The sequence below is a fragment of the Lissotriton vulgaris genome, chromosome 11 (assembly GCF_964263255.1).
Source record: "Lissotriton vulgaris chromosome 11, aLisVul1.2, whole genome shotgun sequence".
Classification (NCBI taxonomy): domain Eukaryota; kingdom Metazoa; phylum Chordata; class Amphibia; order Caudata; family Salamandridae; genus Lissotriton; species Lissotriton vulgaris.
In genome coordinates, this window is record NC_141699.1 from 106,876,043 (window position 1) to 106,896,861 (window position 20,819).

The window sequence follows — 20,819 nt, forward strand, 5'->3', positions numbered from 1 at the left end:
GCCATTGGCCACTGTAGCTGCGCTGCTGCGTAGTAAAGTAAAAATTTGGGGGCCACACTCCTCCCTCCAAAAGTGGACGCTGGACCACGGTGTCAATCGGCATTCCATATCAGTTCAAGTAATAGGCCATTAGGCATCTTCAAGAAACTGCCGGAAGCACAATCAGCACGGCTGCAAAAAAGTACAACAGGTCAGGCAGCACCAGCATTGTGGATGTGGCCACCCGACCTAGTGGAGGCGCCACCCGACCTAGTTGAAGTTGAAGTAGCGATTGCCAGAAGGACATGGATTGGCATATAGGGCCAACTACCCTGTTGAGGTTACCCTCTTGGAGATCCCTATGTGTATGATAAATCTGCACTCCCAGGTATTTGAAGGAATCGTAGCACCACTGGAGGTGCATACTCATCACCTCGGCTCTGTGTGGTGTCGGGTGCAGTGCCAGAGGGAATAGGCAGGATTTTGGCTAGTTCACCGACAGGCTCGATGCATCCTCAAATTTGTCCAACGGGTGCATGAGGTCAGGGAGAGCAGCCTCAACATTCCAAGGGTAGATTATGATGTCATCTTCAAAGAAGCAAAACAAAGTGGTGGGCGCCCAGTTCTGGGATACCCCACAGACGCGCACTGCCCCACAGGTGACAGGCAATAGACTCCATGGCTAGTACAAAGATGAGTGGGGACGGCAGGCACCCCTGGCGGGTTCCCCATTGGATACCAAGACTGTCTGATATCACCTGGCCAGTCTTCACCCTTGCAGTTGGATTTGTGTATAGGGTGCTCCTCACGAACAAGCCATGCCACTAATCTGCCAGAGCAATCACCCTGGGCATGTTGTAGGGCCGCCCTCTTACGATAATAATGGTGACCCAATGAAGGCTCTACTTTACTTCGCTGTGTGCGCAATTGTCTCAGTCGGGTAGGCAATGCCATATGGTTGGCTACCTGTATTTCCATCCGGCAAAGATCTCGCTACATGGACACGTGTTTCTCAGTTAATCTGTGGCGGATGCCCCAGCAACTGCCAGGCAGTTGCCGCGATCCACAACCTAATGTGCATCCCATTCCAGGGTTCGTGACGAGGCAGAACTCCAGCCCAAACCCCATAGCGGTGAGAGTCGAGAAGAGAAAATCCCACCCCAGAGTATCTAAGGCTTTTTCCATGTCCAATGATATGGCCACTTGATTGTAAGCCTCTGGTGGGGTGTTGTGTATAAAGCTTAGTAATCGATGTATGTTGACAAACGTGTTGCAACCTGGTATAAAACTGGACTGGTCATCAAGCACAAGCATATGGATAACGGGAGGCAAGTGGTTGTCCAAGACTTTACTCAAAAGTTTACACTCCAGGTTCAGTAGCAAAAGGGGGCAATACGACCTAACATCCAATTGGTCATAGCCGGGATTAGGTAGCACAGAACACCAAACGCAACATCAAACTAACAGACTACTGGGACGAACAGATGGGGGGCAAACTAAGTGAGCTAGAGTGAGGGAAGATTTGGTCCTCAGCCACATAAAATAAGATCACCCCAGTACTAGCACAAACGAAGTTCTGGCTGCTTCATAGGGCATACTGGACCTCGGACCGCCCACACAAACTGGGAGTCCAACCTATGCTGGAACTGCTACACACACAGAGGGGACCTAGATCACCTAATATTTCATTGCCCCACACTTAAGAGCTTCTGGGGAAGGGTCTTTGACTTCATAGACGAGACCTTTAAGCGTAAGACAAACAGAGTCTTCACCTCATCATCACAGCGGACATTAGGTCAGACCTGGCCTCGGAACAGGACAAAGACCTCATGGACCTCCTACTGACGTCGGCGGTCAAAACAGTCCTAAACAACTGGAAAGACTCAAGCAAAGCAACCTTCCAATCATGGCTAAAATGGATCACTTACCTCAGGGGAGCAGACAATCTTGCGCAGCAGTACTCCCCGTGGAAGGCCTCCTCCCGAGGGTTCTGGGAATCACTAGACAGGTTCCTGACCCCCCAGAAGCCCCCATAAGCAGCAGAACCAGAAGGCCTACCGATAATATTATCCTTGCCCCCCCCCCCCCCCCCCCCCCGGGCCAGGGCAAGAAAGCTCCAACGGGGATCGATGCGGCCATATTTGAGGGCTAGGTTTATAGACTGTTTTATGTGTATGGTGAAAATAACCTCCTCAAACTCTGTAGTCCTCTGTAACCTGTGACATACATTGCTCTCTCTCTCTCTCTCCCACATCTCTTTCCTACTTTTCTCTCGCTGTCCTTCTTACCTTATAATACTCGCCGGAGAGTATGATAGACCAATGCAAGCACATTTTTACGATTGTACTGTATCACCTGTAAAAACCTAATAAAAATATATATATATTTTTTTAAAAAAGGTAGGACCATGACCAGATCCTCCCAAAGGGAATATGGGAGCTCGCCACGGTCCTTGGCTTCATTAAACACAGTCAATAAGTGTTGGGAAGTCTGTGCGAAGACAATGGCATAATACTTGATCCATTAGTGCCCGAGGTCTTATTCCGAGCAATCTGAGAGATAGCTGCATGGATCTCTTCCAACTATAGGGGTTCTTCGAATCAGCCTGCTTTATAGGGTTGAGTTTAGGGAGAGAGAGTCCATGCAAGTACCCAGATATACAATCTGGAGACAGGGAGGCAGGTGCTGCATACACTTCACAGTAGCAAGTATAGAAAGTTGCATTAATGACCACCTGGGAGGTAATGAGTTCACTGTCATGGCTATGAAGCGCCGCAGTAGGGGTGCATTGTTGCTCCTCACGAACAAGCCATGCCACTGGGCATGTTGTAGGGCCACCCTCTTACGATAATAATGGCGACCCAATGATGGCTCTACCTTACTTCGCTGTACGTGCAACTGTCTCAGCCAGGTAGGCGATGCCATCTGGTTGACTACCTGTATTTCCATCCGGCGAAGATCTCGCTACATGGACAGGAGTTTCTCAGTCATTCGGTGGCGGATGCCCCAGCAGGCCGCCAGGCAGTGGCCGCGAACCACAACCTAATTTGCATCCCATTCCAGGGCGCATGACGAGGCAGAACCTTGGATCTCCATGAAATGCCTAGTGAGGCAGAGTGTCAAATCCTCACGAAAGGGAGGCTCAGAAAAAGCTTAAACCTGCAGTAGCCAAGTAGGTAGGGTGGAGCTCTGCTTGCCCCAACTTAACGTGAGCAGCAGGGGGAAGTGGTCCAACAGAGTGCATGCCGGATATTCAGAGCAGATGGCCCGGAAGGTAAGAGAAGCAGTGCACAAAAAAAGGTCGATCCTGGTGTGTACATCATATAGTGTGGAATAAGAAGAGTATCGGCAGTGGATGCCATTCATCATGTAGGTGCATACACATGCACCACTGTTCAAAGTATCATGTGGTGCGGGTACTCACTGCTGCATGTTAGGGCGGAGTGGAGCGGTTGGGGTGTAAATCAGGCACAGTTTAATCCTCCCCCCAAATTGGTGTTGAGTGGGTCATGAAGAAGTGCTGGGATAAAACTGTCTAGGAACACCGTTTGGTTGGAGTTGGGCACATACAAAGCCACTAGGGTGAGGGGAGCCCCGTCCAGGTGTCCTTCCAGTATGATGTACCTCCCATTAGTTTCCACCCGCTGTATACCCAGGGCAAAGGGGAACACTGGATCAATCCAAATGAGAACACCCCTTGCATAAGCCAACACTGCGGGCCCATAGGTCTGACCTCTCTTTAGCACGTGCTTTGTGGAGCTCGGGTGCAGTGAGATGGGTCTCCTGGAGCATGGCAATGTGGGGACTCCGGCATTTGAGGTATGCATGAATGTGGTAGCATTTAGCCAGGGTGGCCATACTGCGCACATTCCATATAATATTGTGGTATTGCAGAGCGGAGCAATCAGGTGCAGGTCCAAACATGATTACGAGTTGTGCAGAGGAGCTCAGGGTGTGTAGGAAAATAGTGCACATCCCCCATTCTGACTGTGTCCCATCCATGCAAGCCCTCCCAGAATGTTACAGATATGCTGGTGGAAAATTCCAGGAGATACCTCATTTCGATAGTGACAACCTCGGAGCAAAACTTTCAAAGATAAACATTAACTAGCCAGTGCTGCATCATTCCATCCAGGGCAGTACTCGCAACAGGGCTGCCCACACATTTCCAGATCTAAAGCAATAACCAAGGAAAAGTAAGAAAATACAAGCAGTAGTCCTCATTGGAGCAGTGTTAGGACGTGGCATAAGAGCGAGGGATCTAAGTCCGATGTCCAGGTATTTGTAATACGGAAGCAGGTGTGGCCCTCTAGGACACATCATTAATAGTGATATCCAGAAAGTTCCCCCTTGGAGGACAGAGTTCTGGACGGGCATATGCCAGATAGCGCCATTTCTCTGTCCTACAAGAAGCTGATTAATGTTAGAATCGACCTCCTCCAGCGCTTGCGAGACCAGTGGGTGGCCGACGGCCTGGAACTGGACGACGAGGACTGGCAGAGTGCTGTGTCCTCCCCTAAGGAGGTCGCCATTTCCTCGCGTCTGCGGCTGGTACAGTTTAAAATTCTCCACCGGGTGTATGTTACCGGCCCCCGGCTTGTGCGTATGGGCTTCTCGCCTGATGGCTTTTGTCGTCGTGGCTGCGGAGCCCTTGCTACTTTCATGCATATCTTATGGGAGTGCCCCGTTATTGCCCCTTATTGGGAGAGAGTACATCGAGTGATGAGGGAGGTGACTGGAGTTGAGTTGGCAGCAGAGGCGCGTAGGTGCCTCCTCAATGTTTGGGAGCCGAATGACTACAACACGGCGCAGACTCGTTGGGCTACACTGGGCAATATGGTTGCTAAGAGGGATATAGCGCAGAAATGGGGCTCTAACACGGCCCCCCTGGTGGTGCAATGGAAGGCCAACATGGATTGGTGCATGCTACGTGAGAAGACTGTGTACACTGCCAGGGGGCGGCCTCAGACATGGAATAAGGTGTGGGGGGGCATGGAATGCTTACAGAGGTGACCTGTGCCTACCACCGGAGCCGATTCCCCGCGACGAACACCTGTCGCCGTAGCCGATGACACCAGCTATATTACTCATGATGTAATTCTCCTGTTCCTTCCTCCCCCCCTTCCTACATCCTACTTACGTTCTTCTCTAAAATCTTACCTGACCTCTGACGCCTCCTACTGACTCATATGCTTTTCTCCTTCTCCATTGCCTCTCTTCTGCGCCCTTTGGCGCCTCTGTTTAGGTTCTCGTTTGTATATAAAATAAAAAACAACCTGCATTGTCCTGATATGAATCGCTTTGCACTATACCTCTCCTGATACCATGCTGCCTTGCCTCCGGGATGTTAGGCTGAATAGCTGTGTGCTTTAATACAATAAAGGTTTTAAAAATATAAAAAAAAAATAAAAAAAATAGTGATATCCAGGATTATCGGGACGGATAGAAAGGAGAGAGGTTTCAGTGCCCCAGTGACACAAGTCAGATGAGGTCGTCAGCGGACCTCGGATGATCTTGGGGACCATGGAGCTGGAGGCCAAAGAAGACTCAGAAACACAGGCATCGGAGCCAGAGTCCTCGGTGGCTCATCCCAAAGGGCAGTGAAGGAGTTGACGTGGTGGTGAAACGCCGCCACCTCCACAGCTTGCACCTGTTCTACGGCAACTTGTTCTCGATCCGGACTGATACTGTGACTTGCTCGCCGATGCCTTTATTTAGGTGTCACCCAGGTCTATTACCCATGTTCAGTGTTAGCTGTGCAGGCAAGGCCCTCTGCATGAAGCCAGGTCTACACAGTTGTATGATGTTACTACTCATGCTAAATATGCGTGCCATTACAACCCGGGTATTACTACGTTAGTACGCTTACAACGACCTACCATTACAACACATTCTTTTACCACACATATGCCTTTACCACACATGTTGTTATAATGCAAAGGCATGCGTGGTAAAGGTATACACTTGGTAAAAGTGTGTAATGTAAGTAACACTACCCTACCCTAACCTAAACCCTAAATCACTACCCCTGCACTACACCCTCTCGGCCCCCCATCCCTTGCCCTACCTTAAACCCTAAACCACAACTCTTGCATGATCCCCCAACCCCCAATCTTTTTCCCTACCCTAAACCCTAAATCACTACCCCTGACTCCCAATTCTTTCCCTACCCTAAACACTAGAACACTACCCCTGCATGACCCCCACCCCTCAGTCCTCTTCCTATCCTAAATCACTACCCCTGCACGACTCCCCCAATCCCCAGCCCTCTCCCTATGCGAAACCCTAAAATACTACCCTTGCACAACCCTCCCCTGACCCTCTGTCCTCGCTCTACCCTAAAACACTACCCTGCATGATCCCCAGTCCTCTGCCTACCCTAACCTCTAAAACACTACACCTACATGACGCCAAATTAGTAACTCCAGGCCCAATCCCCCTTACCTCTCTCTCCTCGTGGTTCCTCTCTCTCCTCTTGGTACTTAGTTGGTTCCTGCGGTCTTCTGAGGGGCAGTGCACATCGTTGTGAGCGAGCGGGTGAGCCTCTGTTTCCTCTCAACGATGTGGATCGCCTATATCTTTTTACCAAGTATGTGCTTTTACCGTACATACCTTTACAATGAAATTCGTTGTAAAGGCATGTGTTGTAAAAGCAGATGCATTGTAAAAAAAATTGTAGTAAAGACTATGCATGGTGATACTTGCGTTGTAATGGCATGCAGGGTACCCGCCGCAATGTAATGGCTGTTCCCCGGTTTAGACATCCTCCAGAGTAATAAAGATCTGAGAAGAGTCACCGTTGATGACCCTAAGCTTCTCGTGCACTAGAGCGCGTATCGGATTTGCAATTCGCGCAGACATTGCTTGACTTTTATGTAGGAGCTGCACTGACGCTGGACCTCCAGAGATGATTGTGTTTTCAAAGCACCATGTGCCCTTAGTGCAGAAGAGCTGGAGGATAAGGTCCCAGAAATTGAGAAATTGGCCAATAGGAGGGCAGAGCTGTGCTCCAGCCCGAGGTTGGGGCCCCGGGACGCGATGCGCCCTCTCAATAGAGAACAGACCAGGTATCCTGTCCTCCAATACTGTGCCCATCAGCCACTCTTCCAGGAAAAGCTCAGAACGGGGAAGTTCAAGGAATCCAATAAAGCAGACATTGTTGCGCCAAGAGCGCCCTTCCGCATCTTCCGCCCTGTGATATAAAGCTGTCAGTTCCTCATGTGCCATCGTAAGCTTGAACTGTAATTTGCTTACTGAAGAGGACAGTTGTCTTATTGCCGATTTTGATTCATCGACTCTCTGTCGGACAGTTTGTGGTGGTCCACATGTAGGAGGCCCATGTCGAGGGACACTGCATCGATTTTCGCTTCTAGCAAGGTTGTGGTGTCCAGAATAACATGTAGTACCTTCTCAAACTGTTCTGACTGTTCTGATTGTTTATGGAGCGTGTTTTCAAGATGCTGCAGGGTGTTCATATTTGGCGTCGGCAGGGATGAGGAGGGTGCTTCCACGCTGGCCTCACCAGGTGCCGTTCTGATGGATCTGTTCTTCCCCATATGGTAGGAGACATAGCAATGGCTTCACACGCGGTCGGATGTGATGACGCGGAGGATCCCAAAGTAGTTGGGAGGAAGGGGGTGGGGGGGTAGGCCTCACTTTGCAGGAAGGTAACAAGTGGCTTCGGAGGAGGTCACCCACCATGGACAAACAAGGGCTACAGGGAAGAAGAGGAGGTTGCCAGCAACAGATGTTCTACAGCCAAGCTAACCTCTCAGTGCCATTGTATAATACCGCTGAGGCAGCACCAAAGGCAGGTTGGTCACAGAGTCGAGAGTTTACATTGAGGACCCCATGGTGCCCGGCACCTCCCCGTGACGGTTCTGTGTTATCTCAGCCCAGATTCTAGAAGGGGAGTTGCCAGTCCCTCTCAGGAGTAGGAACCTCCAGAAGTAGAGCCACGCAGAAGTGGGGTCCCATGTGCAAGAGCTATGGCTCCATGAAGGGCAACACGCAGCCCCCTGGGCAGTCAAGAGGTTGGCGGGGTAGCTTCAATTTCAGTGCATCCAAGTCAACAGGAAACAGGCCCTGCGCCGCTCAACCACCACCGCCCCTGTCAGTCTACGGCCTCCAGCAGCACAGTCACACTGCAGTCCTTCACTTCTGCCAGCTCCAGTCCTCTCAGGAGTTCCCCACCCCGGAGGGGCTCCTATGTGAGACCCCCTGGGCGCCGCATGTCGTAAAGTCCAGCCAGGATCCTTTTGGGAACTAAAAGTCAGTTTACACCATGAGTGACACAGGGCAAAGGCAGGGCTTCTCCCTAGGATCAGCAGTGGTCCACGTCAAGTTCCCTCGAGCGCCTTATGGGGGGCGATTTCTCCTGCAATGCGAGGCCCCAGGCTTCAACGCCCAGCGCAGTGCAGGCTGCCCCCAGCGCGGCCCCCTCCAGTGCTCACCAGCCTAGTTGCCTGGGTGTTCTGTGGCTAAGGATGCGTGGCCGATTCCCGGCACTCAGCAGCCTCAGGGGGTGGGGAGGTCAAATAGTGCCGGCAGGTCCTGCACTGTAGATGAAGGTTGGGCAGCAGTACAGCTTGTTGTGTTCTGGGCCCACATGCTACTATAATGATACTGGAACGGGCCTCGAGAACGTGCACCCGGGCCCTTTTATTAGCAGGGTCACGTTACTTCTGACGTCTGTGATGGATGGGTGTGAGGTGCATGTGTGTCCAGCCCTCAATGGAATGGCTTGGAATACAAGTACCTGCCGAGACACTAGAACGTGTCCAGCAGGACACTACACAGCTGGCTCCGGTGGCAGGGACCCAGCGTGCCTCAGAACATCTGGCCCAAACACACCACGGGCAGCTCCTCTGGATGGTGATGTGGCTCCACCCTGGAGACAGATGGGCCGCGTAGCGCAGGCAGATGCAGGGCTCCTCCTTAGGAGCACCAGCTGTCCACTCTAAGCTCCCCACAGCCGACTCCTGCTACTCAGCAGCCCCGGGGGGAGGTCAGACAGTTCCGGTGGCCCCGCACTTCAAATGAGGGTCAGGCTGTGTCACAATCAGCTCTGGCGGTAGGGGCAAAGTTTGCTTCAGGTCATCAGGCCCTGCCTTTCGTGTCCGACAGCCCGGACTCTCCGACTGGGAGACTGACAGGCCGTATCCTAGGCCCCAGCGATGTCGGTCACACTCACCAGCCCTCCTGCAGCAACATACAGGTAACATAAATAAGCAGACAAGACAACTTTTTGGTGAGAAAAATTGCTGCAGGTTTATTAGCATACCAAATATGCCAACATGGTGGGTTATCTTACAGGCGATCCAAAGGTAAGCCGCCCCTCGCGGCCTACCACCTGTTGGGCCAATTTGCATCATGGTCTTAGCCAATCGGTGCTTAGCGGTTGTGGTGAGGGGATAGCCCCTCCCACTTAACCATCGGTCCACCCCCTTACTCACGCCTCCCCCCCCCCTACGAGGGGCAGAGCGTTCCAACGACCCCCGGTTGAACAGGTTTCCAACCGCCCGTAGGACAGACGGGGCACCGTCGCACCCCAGGGTCCACCGCACAGACTTCCTGGGGATATTAGGTCTCAGCACCCATTGAGTTCCTGAATCGCCCTGTAACTCCGCCTGCAACACAAATAAAGAGGTTTATTAGCATACCAAATATGCCAACATGGTGGGTTATCTTACAGGCGATCCAAAGGTAAGCCGCCCCTCGCGGCCTACCACCTGATGGGCCAATTTGCATCATGGTCTTAGCCAATCGGTGCTTAGCGGTTGTGGTGAGGGGATAGCCCCTCCCACTTAACCATCGGTCCACCCCCTTACTCACGCCCCCCCCCCCCTACGAGGGGCAGAGCGTTCCAACGACCCCCGGTTGTACAGGTTTCCAACCGCCCATAGGACAGACGGGGCACCGTCACACCCCAGGGTCCACCGCACAGACTTCCTGGGGATATTAGGTCTCAGCACCCATTGAGTTCATGAATCGCCCTGTAACTCCGCCTGCAACACAAATAAAGAGGTTTATTAGCCTACCAAATATGCCAACATGGTGGGTTATCTTACAGGCGATCCAAAGGTAAGCCGCCCCATGCGGCCTACCACCTGATGGGCCAACTTGCAACGTGGCCTTAGCCAATCGCTGCTTAGCGGTTGTGGTGAGGGGATAGCCCCTCCGACTTCCGGTGAACTATCGGTCCACCCCCCTACTCGCACCCCCCCTACAAGGGGCGTAGCGTTCAAGCGACCCCCAGTTGTACAGGTTTCCAACCGCCCGTAGGACAGACGGGGCACCGTCGCACCCCAGGGTCCACCGCACAGACTTCCTGGGGATGTTAGGCCTCAGCACCCTTTGTGATCCTGAAGAGAGTACCCCTGTGTACCTTTCCACTTCTAGATCGCCCTGTAACTCTGCCACAGCCCTGGGTGGGGGGACTGTCACAGCCAATGGCACCAGGGTGAGGGACAAAGGGGCCGCCAGATGGGGGGAGGCATATATACACCTCTCCCCTTCCCCCACCTCGGCCGGAAGTGACGCACAGGACCCCTAAGGGCTCACCGGACACTAGGCTGCCCAGTGTGCCATCCTGTGGCTCTAAAGAGGCTGCCCTCTTATGAGGGCTCCCTGAGGTGACGTAGTCGGTCAGCCCACAAAAGGCCTAACATGAAGCTTCTCAGTAAGTGTCCAATGTGGCCGCCATCTTGGCCATGGACAGAAAAAACTTTGTGAATCGGACATCAAGTGTTTAAACAAAAGCAAAGTAGTGCACTCTTCAATAGAGGAATTTAATTATTAAGGAGTTGATTTAGACTCTGGCGAGCTGTGCTTCATTCCAGCAGGGAAACAGTGGGATGTACTATGCAGTCCCGGCAGACAACAACAAAGCATAGTGAGAAATCCCTGCCTGCCTGGCACATGTCTGTATGCCTTCAGAAGAGCTTTTCCACAGAGGCTCTTCTGAAGCCACTGAAAGTTTCCTGAGGGGCTGTCATGTTTCATGCAGCCATTAAGCAAACGGTTTTTGATTTAGAAACACAAACTCTCAAAGCTGGAGTTTGTTTTTGAAAAACAAAATCTAAATGACTGACACTATGGAGCCTATTAGGCTGACGGACGGACTTTGTCCGTCCGTCATCCTACCGGTGAAAGGGACCGCCCGCCATAAGGGCGGGGGTCCCGTGGCCAGCATTAGGATGTGCCCGCCACAGTGGCGGGCGCATCCAGCATTCCTATCATTGTGGCGGGCCCATCTGCCACAATGGCAGGAAGGCATGCTGTGCACTTCCATGCACAGCATGGCAGGCACCGCGCGGTGCCTGCCATGCTGTGCATGGAACTGCTGGGGGGTACCATATGTACCCCCCATGTGCACCCCCCACGTGCACCCCCCACCCCTCCGGAGTCCATGGGGACCTGCATCTGGCCCCCAAAGCAAACTCTGCATGCCTTTCCGTGGCGGCATTGTCGCCACGGAAAGGCATCTGTCAAAGGCCATTGTAATATGGCTGGCGGTGTCTGATAGACACCGCCACCATATGAACCCTTTTCCGCCCCGTTTGCGGAAAAGCGGCGGACGGTCTTTCCGTCCGCCGTGGTCCCCCCAGCCATACTAAGATGAAGGGGGGTCACTCCGGCGCGGATGGCGGCGGATCGCCCCCGCCAGGCCGGCTGTGGCTACCGCCGGCCTGGCGGGGGCGACCCGCCCGCCATCCTAATGGGCCCCTATGTATTTTTTCCCAGGGTGTGTCAGTATTTTTGTTTCTCTTTGAGACCACCAGGCTTTACAAAGCAGGTCTGAACAGAAAAAGAGTACACCAGAACATCTGCCCAAAATAGTGGAGATGGTGTAAGGTACTTACACCAGTGGCCCCCAGCTTCTCGGGCTGTCGATGTAAGGATTCCGCTGGTTGAAGCAGTGAGTGCACTGCTGGTGGAAACATGATGGTCCAGCCGACTCGTAACAGAGTGGATGGCAGTGGCGGCCGGCTTGGACTGAGGGTGGTGAGGCACAAAAAAATTAAATTAATTCAATTGACTAACCTTTCTTTTTTTAAGTTTGAAAGCTTTATTAGAGATAAAAGAGGTAATACAATAAGGTGACATCAGCAAATATGAGAAAAAAGTTATAAACTGGGGGAAGGTAAATAGAAGCAGCCAATATCACGATGAAAAACAAAGCATTTTAAGTTATGGGGAGGAAAGGAGGGAGGGGAAGGGAGGAGAGAGGAAAAGTAAAAACATGGTATTCATCGTAGAAGATGGGTAAGCAACAATAAGAAATACAGTAAATGGCAATCAAAAGTACAGTAAATAATCATGGTATGAGTAATTGCATGAATGAAAAAGAAGTGGAAATGAGGTCAATATGAGCTAAATTATTACAATATTAAGATTGAGAAATAACGTGCAGCAAAATTTCAGGCAAGAGTACTTGTGCTCAGGGGGGCTTGAAATTATCCGAAGAAAGTGGAGAGTAACTTTTGTTCGCGGATTGATCGAGGTAGAGAGTAAGAGGTAGCCAATAAAGTTCAACATTCCGGGAAGGTTTACAGGAGGAGGCAAAGGCCACATCAAGTCTGTGTGAATGACATACAAGATTCCACCAACAATTGAGAGATACTTTGTTCAGGGATTTCCAATTAGAGACAATATGCTGTAAGGCCAGAGCTAGCATAAGGTCAAAAAGACCACGAGAGTGTGGGGGGAGGTCTATGTCTTCTGAAAGGCTGCCAAGAAATACTAAAGAAGTAGAAAATTGAATAGAGAGATTGAAAATGCGAGAAAGGCGAGAGAAGATCTGAGACCAGAAAATACGAGTTGAAGGACAGAGAAAGAAGAGGTGAAAAAGATCAGCAGAAGGGGCGTTACAAGTCCAACACTCAGATGTTGCATCAGGTTGAAAGCGAGAGATAGAGAGAGGAGAGAGGTAGAGTCTGTGATAAAAGAAAAATAGGGATTGAGTGAGTGAGGCAGTACGGGAAATCTTCAAGGCTCGAGCCCATATTTTGTCCCAGAGAGAAGTCGGCCATGAAGAATGTAAGTCTGTCTCCCAAGACAATTCCAATTTAGATTTAAGACGATCTGGATTGGGGGCTGAAAAGTAGCGGTATATGATGGAAGCTTTAGGAGTTGTGGAAAGGACAGTGAGTAAGGAAGAAGATGAGGTGGGTAGGTCTTCAGAGGGGAGAGAGTAATAACGATCTAGAATGGTTTCCATAAGGATAAGGAATTTCTTTGCAAAAGAAGGAGGGCATTGGAACTGAGAACGAAATGCAGGAAACGAACAAGGGGATGAGCCATCAAAAAGATGACGTATCCAAATAACACCTTTCGCTCTCCATGAGGGCCATGCGATAGGTCGATTGTTAATTAATATAAGTGAGTTGTACCATATAGGCAATAGTAGGAATGATTCCTGCGTCATTGAGGTAGGGGAAACTAAAGGTCGTAAAAGAAAAGAAGTATGCTTGAATAAAAGAGGGGTAAGGCATGGGGCTTTAGAGGTAAAACGAATTACTTCCTGGAAAGAGTACGGAAGCAGTAATTCCTGTTCAACAGAAAGCCAGAGGGGAGAGAAAGGGGAGGGTTCCTGGGATAACCAGCGGGAAGCCTGTCGAAGGGAAAAGGATTTATGGTAGAGGCGAAAGTCTGGAAAGTTGGTACCTCCATTAAGCTTAGATTTACGTAGGTTGAGAAGCGAAATGCGAGCTTTTTTCTGCTTCCAAAGGAATTTGGACAACGTAGAGTCAATGCGGCGGAAATAGGAGGCTGGAATACGAAGTGGGAGCATGGATAGCAAGTAAATCAGAATAGGGGCAATCATCATTCTGATGGAGTCAAGGCGGCCCCACCAGGAAAGAAATAGTGGATTCCAAGAAGTGAGTAATGAGTCTATTCTAGTTATAACTGCATTCATGTTGAGTTGAATAGAGGAAGAAATAGAGCTAGAAAACAGGACACCGAGATATTTAATTTTCGTAGAATTCCAAGCAAAGCCAGTGGCCGTGAAATAGTGGGGAAGACAAAATTTTGTTAAAGGAAGGATCTCTGTTTTGTCCGAATTTATTTTGTAACCAGAGACCAGGGAGAATTTTTGAAATTCATCTAATAAGGCAGGGACTGATGTGGGCGGATCAGAAATAAACAAAAGAATATCGTCGGCATATGCAGACAATTTAAGATGACGTTTACCATACGGGAAGCCAGAAATGGCTGGATTATTGCGTATGGAGGTAAGGAAAGGTTCCAGCGCCAAAATAAATAAAAGAGGTGATAGGGGGCAGCCTTGACGAACACCACGTTGGAGTGTGAATGGGGAAGTAAGTTGACCATTAACGAGAACAGAAGCTTTGGGCATAGAATAAATCAAAGAAATGTAAGATATGAATTTAGAGTTAAAGCCATGCCATTTTAAGGAGGCCAGAAGAAAGGACCAGTCAACCCGGTCAAAGGCTTTCTCAGCATCCACGGAAATGGCTGCAAGGGGAATCGATAGTGAAGGGGCTTTACTTAAAACATTAAGGAAGAGTCTAGAATTATCCGAGGTCAATCGGCCCTTAACAAAGCCGCATTGTTCTTTGCCTATGAGATGTGGGAGGAGTGGATCAAGGCGAAGAGCTAATAGTTTCGCAAAAATTTTATAATCTACATTAACTAGAGATATGGGACGATAATTTTTACAAAATTTAGGGTCTCTACCATCTTTAGGGATAAGGCATATGGTAGCGTCCTGAAAAGAGCCTTGGGCTGAACCAGTGGAGCAAAAAGACTGAAAGAGCGATAAAAGTTTGGGTAAAAGAAGATCCGAAAAATGGAGGTAAAATTCAACTGGGAAGCCATCAGGTCCTGGGGTTTTGCCTTTAGTGAGGGAGGATAGAGCAGAGGACAGTTCCGAAAGAGTAAGATCAGAATCAACAGCCGAAATGTCGAGGTGGGAAGTATCTGGGCGAGGTATGTTGTCAAAATAAGATTGAATAAGTTCAGGGGTGGGAGGGTTTTCCGGAGTATATAGAGTCTCATAGAAAGCGTGGAACTGTTCCAAAATTTCTGTATTGGTATGAAGAAGTACATTAGAGGGGGAGTAAATAGAATCAATATTGGTACGTTCTTTACGAGACTTTAAATAGTTAGCCAACAATTTACCTGACCTGTTTCGACCTCCATAAAAGCGGGCGCTGCTCCGGAGGAGAAAAGAGGAGGCAGAATCTGTGGTGAGTTTGTTAAAAGCAATCTTAGCTTTAAGCAATTCAGGGGACATAATCTTATCAGAGGAAGTGTAGAATTGATGTTCCAGAGATTTAATATGTGCAAGAGTGAGTTTACGTTTTTGAAGGAACTTTTTCTTCTTTTTAGATACAAAGTCAATAATAAAACCTCGGGCTGTGGCCTTAAAGGAATCCCAAAGAGTATGAGGTGGGGTATCAGGTGTAGAATTAAGATGAAAGAATTCAGAAGCAAAAGAACGAAAAGAGGAGGAGAAAAGAGGGTCAGTAAGAAGAGAAGGGTTAAAGCGCCAGCGAGAAGATTTAGGAATAGGAGGAAGAAGGTCAAAAACAGTAATAATAGGAGCATGATCAGAGATGACAATCGGTTCAATAGAAGAAGAAATAAGGTGTTGAGAAAGAAATGAGGATAGAAAGATATAGTCTAAGCGGGAGAAGGAAGCATGAGGAGGAGAGAAGAAGGAGAAATCCATAATGTCTGGATGAGTAAGTCTCCATGAATCTACAAGGTGAGCTTGGGTAATAGTGTCAAGGAATTGTTTATGTGGTTTATGAGGGGAAAAACGAACAGAGGATCTACGATCTAAAAATGGGTCAATGATCTGGTTACAATCGCCACCTAATAAAAAAGCGTCATCTTTATGTTGAATACATTTGGCTGTGATGGAGGGCCAAAAAGAGGAATCAAAACATGTGGGACCATACACATTGAATATTGTAAGGGGGATATTGTTAATTAGTAGTTTAGCTAGGACCCAACGTCCCTCATCATCCTTTTCCTCTAGAACGATTTTACATTGATGTCGCTTATGAATCAAAATGGCTACTCCATTCTTTTTTTGAGAAGCGGGAGAAAATAAAACAGTTCCAACCCATAGTCGCTTTAGCTTTAAAGATTCAATGTCAGATAGGTGAGTTTCTTGGATAAGGGCGATATCTGGGTTGTAAGAGGAGAGGTGGGAAAGTACTCTCTGCCTTTTGATAGGGTGATTAAATCCTTTCACATTCCATGAAACAACTTTAAAGGTGAAAGCTTATTAAACTGTTCTAAAGCAAGAATTGCAAAAGTATACTGTACATGAAATAATGCAAACTGTATAGAAATATTAACCATAAAATTCTTCAAAAAGGAAGAAGGAAGAACAGGTAGAAAGGGGAGAAGAAAAAGGAAAGGGGAGTAGGAGAGGGATGGGAAAAAAGAAGGAAGATCAGTGGGAAAGGTAGAAGAAAGAAAAGAGAGAATGCATAGAAGACAGTACAAATCCAGAAGGACGACTGTATTAAACATACCTGAAAGGGAAAAAATACACAAGGGGAAGGTGGGGAGGTGGTGATGCTTTACAAGACGTACGGACCAGGATCAGGAGGAGAACCACATCGAGACCGCACAAAAGGAACATGGAATGGGACAAGGTGTTGAGGGGAGTATCCGATACATATCCGTCTGGGGAAGAAAGGAAAGGGAAAAAATGTTAAAACATACCGAACATGTCAACGTAACATTAGAGGTCCAAAAAGTAGAAACAGAAAAATAGAGGGAAATATAGAAGATGCCAGATACAGATGAATGAAAAAGGAAATATGAAAAAGGAAATATGAAAATAGAGTGTATAGAGTGAGATGAGAGGCAAGGAGAATACATGAAGTCAAAGACAAGCCATTAGGAGGACAAACAGGTCAAATAAGAAAAGTCCAATTTCAGCCACTAGTCGAGGCAGAAGAAGAAGCATCCATCCTTTCTTCACTGTGCAGAAGCAAAAAGTTCCGCAATTCTCCAGGTTCCTGAAACGACCAAGTCTTTTCTCTATAGGTGACTCTGAGAGTACAGGGATGAAACAAGCCATATCGTGCTCCCAGGGCGCGCAAAGATGGACGCATAGACAGAAACTCTTTACGTCTAGAGGCAGTGACGTTGGATACATCCTGAGATAGATAGACTCGTTGACCTTGCCAAGAAACCTGTTTTATATTCCTCGCAGCTGAAAGAATCAATAGAAGATCTGTGTATTTCAGGAATAAAATAATGACTCCACGAGGTTTTGAGGAGGAGCCCGTTCTGGCGCCTAGTCTATGTGCTCGTTGGATACTGATGGAGGTGGAAGGTGGCAGGTCCAGAAGTTTCGGCAAGAAAGTGGTGAAGAAAGTCACTGGGTTGTCCCCCTCAAGATTTTCCGGCAGATTGTAAATACGGAGGTTATTCCTCCTATTTCGGTTTTCCAAATCCTCTGTATGCTTTTGGAGTGAGAGGACCGTTTTTTCTAATGAGTCAATACGTTGTGAATTGGACTGAACGTCAGGAAGGTGTTGTTCAACTGTAGAAAGACGGGCATCCATATTTTCCCATTTATCTTTTAAGAGCTGCATATCTGTACTCGTTTTTTCAATAAATGGGCGTAGTGCACGTAGTTCTTCGAGTATTTGGTCAGTAGAAGAATGCGAAGGATTGTCTTCTGGCGTAGGAGAGTTTTGTTTGAGACGCTTGCCCGCCGGTGCGGGTGGGGAAGACTTACTGGTGGTAGTATGAGCCAATGATGATTTTGGAGTCGACATTTTCGCAGATGTGGTGGCTCTATCTGTACCAGATGAAGAAGCAGTGCCAGAAGTAGTCCCCGATGGTGTGAAGACAAATTTAGGTTTACGTAAGTTGACCATAGAAAGAAATGAACGTGCGACAAACAGTCTCAAATCCCTGTGAGACGACTAAAGGTGCATGTGAAATGTTCCAGAGAAAAGGCAAGCGAAGCACCTTGACGTAGCTCAACTGAAAAGGCAACAGGGAATATGAGTAGGATAGGTGACGAGTACAGAAGTGAAAGGCTGACTAAAATGGAAGCACATGAAGGAGCATCCTGAAGTAGTTGAGGCGCAGGAGAGCAGGTAGAAAGTCTCAAAGAATGTTGTCAAAGCGCTATGAGGAAAAAAATTGAGGAGAAAAAGTATTTCAGAGCACCGAGCATGTTTAGGGCGGGAAACATTCAGATGTCAGGGGTGAAAAGCCGTAAAACTGAGTAATAGGGCGTTTCCTCAAAGATGAGAGAAAAGATGCAGGAAAAGCGTCTTGCACAATATATATAATTCTCACCCCTGAAATAGAGTCGGTGTCTGAAAAGTCGTTGGTGTCCAGTGACACGTCGTGAAGTGACCGCTCCTGTCAGCAGAGGGTTCGACGGTCGGAAGAGCTTCAAAATGGCGGCTCCGTGAGGGGCAGAAAATTCATCGCGGAGAAGGGCAAAAACGGCTCCACAAGCGGTGAAAAGCTGCTCCGCTGATGCCGGTAATGTTCCGCCAGCCCAATTAGTCGACGGTATTCAATAGTGTCCCGGTTACATCAGGAAAAAGACTCCGTGAGGTTATCGATGCGGCGGAGCTCCGTACCTAGCCGGCCATCCTGCGCGGCATCCAAGCCACGCCCCTCTCAATTGACTAACCTTTCTAACTTGCTGCACGACGTCGTCATCCATCTGGTGTCTTCTCTCCTCCTGGAAACACTGGACAAGGAAATTTCACTACCCAATCCTGGCTCTGCTCTCACACCATGAGAGCAACACCAGGATTGGATGCAGCGGCTCTCTCAGCGCTCCTAAAAGCACTGGAGGCCTGCGCTTTCTCTAACCCAGCTGTCTAAGACATCTATGTTAGAGAACTTTAAAATGTGCATGTCTGGCTGGCCGTCCCAGACGGCCGACCAAAGAGACATGAGCATTTTAAAGCACACAGCTCCCTGCTGCTGCCACTTGGCAGCACTGGCCCTGCCCTGTCCTGACACTTAACGTGGGACGGGATGCTGAAAAATAAAATGGTACTAAATAAACGTAATTATCATTTTTTGTTTCAGCTGTGGAGCTTGTGGGGTGAGGCTCCTCCTATCAAATGGCGGAGCTGCTCCTATGACAGATTACCAGTCTGGTGGACAGGGTAGACTGCCAGGGTTGTGGTTGAGAACCCTGTGTCCTGCATTCTTGAGCAAGCCCCCTGGACATACCTCATTGAGAGCAGAAGCAGGCAGTAAATGGGGCTACTTAGCAGAAACTGACTTCCATCAGAGAATTGGCATACAACATCTGCCTTTACACTAAACATAACATCTGTATTGAATTATTTGGCACAATATGTAAGGGATAATTCAGTCAATTGTAGAATTAAGTACCTTTTTTAAAGCAGAATTTCTAAGCTGTTGTTAAAAATTGAATGTATCTAATGTTAATTGTTTTTCATGAAAAATTGTTGGGAGGTGGAGTTCTGTAGCCCCTCTTCCGGTGCCTGGAGTACTCTACCTCTCTAATGGTCCTACTCTGTTTGTCTCTCTTCTATCCAGGTAAATACGCAGCCCTGCACTCTGGTGCAATACCAGCGCTGCTACCTCTGGTTACGGATTGCCTCAGCAAGATGCGCCTGAACGCCCTTAAATGTTTGACCAATCTGTCAGAAACTTCAGAGGGGCGCAAAACACTCCTGGATCACACTCCATTGCTGCAGGAACTGCTGGACGACCCCAGTGAGGCTGTAAGGAAGGCTGCCACCATCGCCTTAAGTGTCATCGAGTGGAAACCGTAAACTGCGATTGAGGAGCACTGGCCCAACGCTTAACCAAACTCAACTGTCACTGGTCAATGAATGAAGAATCCAGATCTTTTTCGGGCTACCTATCCTCAAGTAGTGATCAATATTCCACTTGTACTTCAGGCTAAAGAGAAAACTCTTAAAAGAAATAAAATATGTTACATTACCTATTTGTAACTGTGTCGTGGTCTGCTGTATGAATATGGGGTTGGGATAGACGGATATCCTCCTATTCAGAGACGAATCCACTAAAATATACCTTGGATTAGCAAATATAACCATGTGCCTTTTGGACAAAAATGAGGCTTGGTTTCTGGGCGGTGTTCCTATTGCTGAATAAAATGCCTGGAAAGTGTGATAATAGTAATATTGATACTTAGACAGTATTGCCCTTTGTTCAGGATGTTAAAAGTGGTTTGTGTCCTTCACAGAACAGTGGTGAAGCACTCCAGAAAAGGCTTCAACCACTGTTCATTCCCTGCAGTTATGGGCTGAAGGTGAGAGTGCACATTGAGGGATGGGAAATTAAGAGCTGGTAATGGCTGACAGCATGTGGGCGGGTAGGATTTTAGCTCCATTTCCCAAATCTCACCCTTCATTGGCCAATTAATATGCGTAATGCATCTCGTTCATGCCCTTGCCGCTGGAACTAGAATGTAAGTAAACAAAAGTAGTCAGTATTAGGATTCTAAGCATTCTGATATGCTGAGGTAATTGCTGCATTATACTTTTTTTTCAATGTACATCTTGTACATAGCGCAAACCATAAACTAGGAAAGGTAGTCATTGTATTGATCATAGTTGGAAAATAGACTAAGGGGTTGATTTAATTCTTGGTGGTAAGGATACTTCGTTGCAGTTGCAACAGAGTATCCTTATCACTAAGAATGCGGTCCGCTGGCCAAATTTAAGTGCTGGCGGACCTTAGGGTTAATAACGGCAGAGTCTACTCTGTCTCCAACATTATCAATCCCATCCAACGGCCCTGGGGAGTAAGGGCTGTCAGAGGCTGATTTGTTATTCCACCTACTTAATTTAGATGGCCGGAATGAC

The 20,819-nt window shown here is 48.4% G+C and overlaps 1 protein-coding gene across 1 annotated transcript in view; it reads left to right on the top strand.

Annotated features, from left to right (window-relative positions):
* Positions 1 to 19,938, top strand: part of RSPH14 (radial spoke head 14 homolog) — a 590,080-nt gene extending 570,142 nt beyond the window's left edge. The window contains exon 6 of the mRNA XM_086942804.1: positions 19,522 to 19,938. Coding sequence (XP_086798930.1) covers positions 19,522 to 19,760 — 239 coding nt within the window. The 3' untranslated portion in view covers positions 19,761 to 19,938. The remainder of the gene's footprint in view (positions 1 to 19,521) is intronic.
* The last annotated feature ends 881 nt before the right edge of the window (positions 19,939 to 20,819 follow it).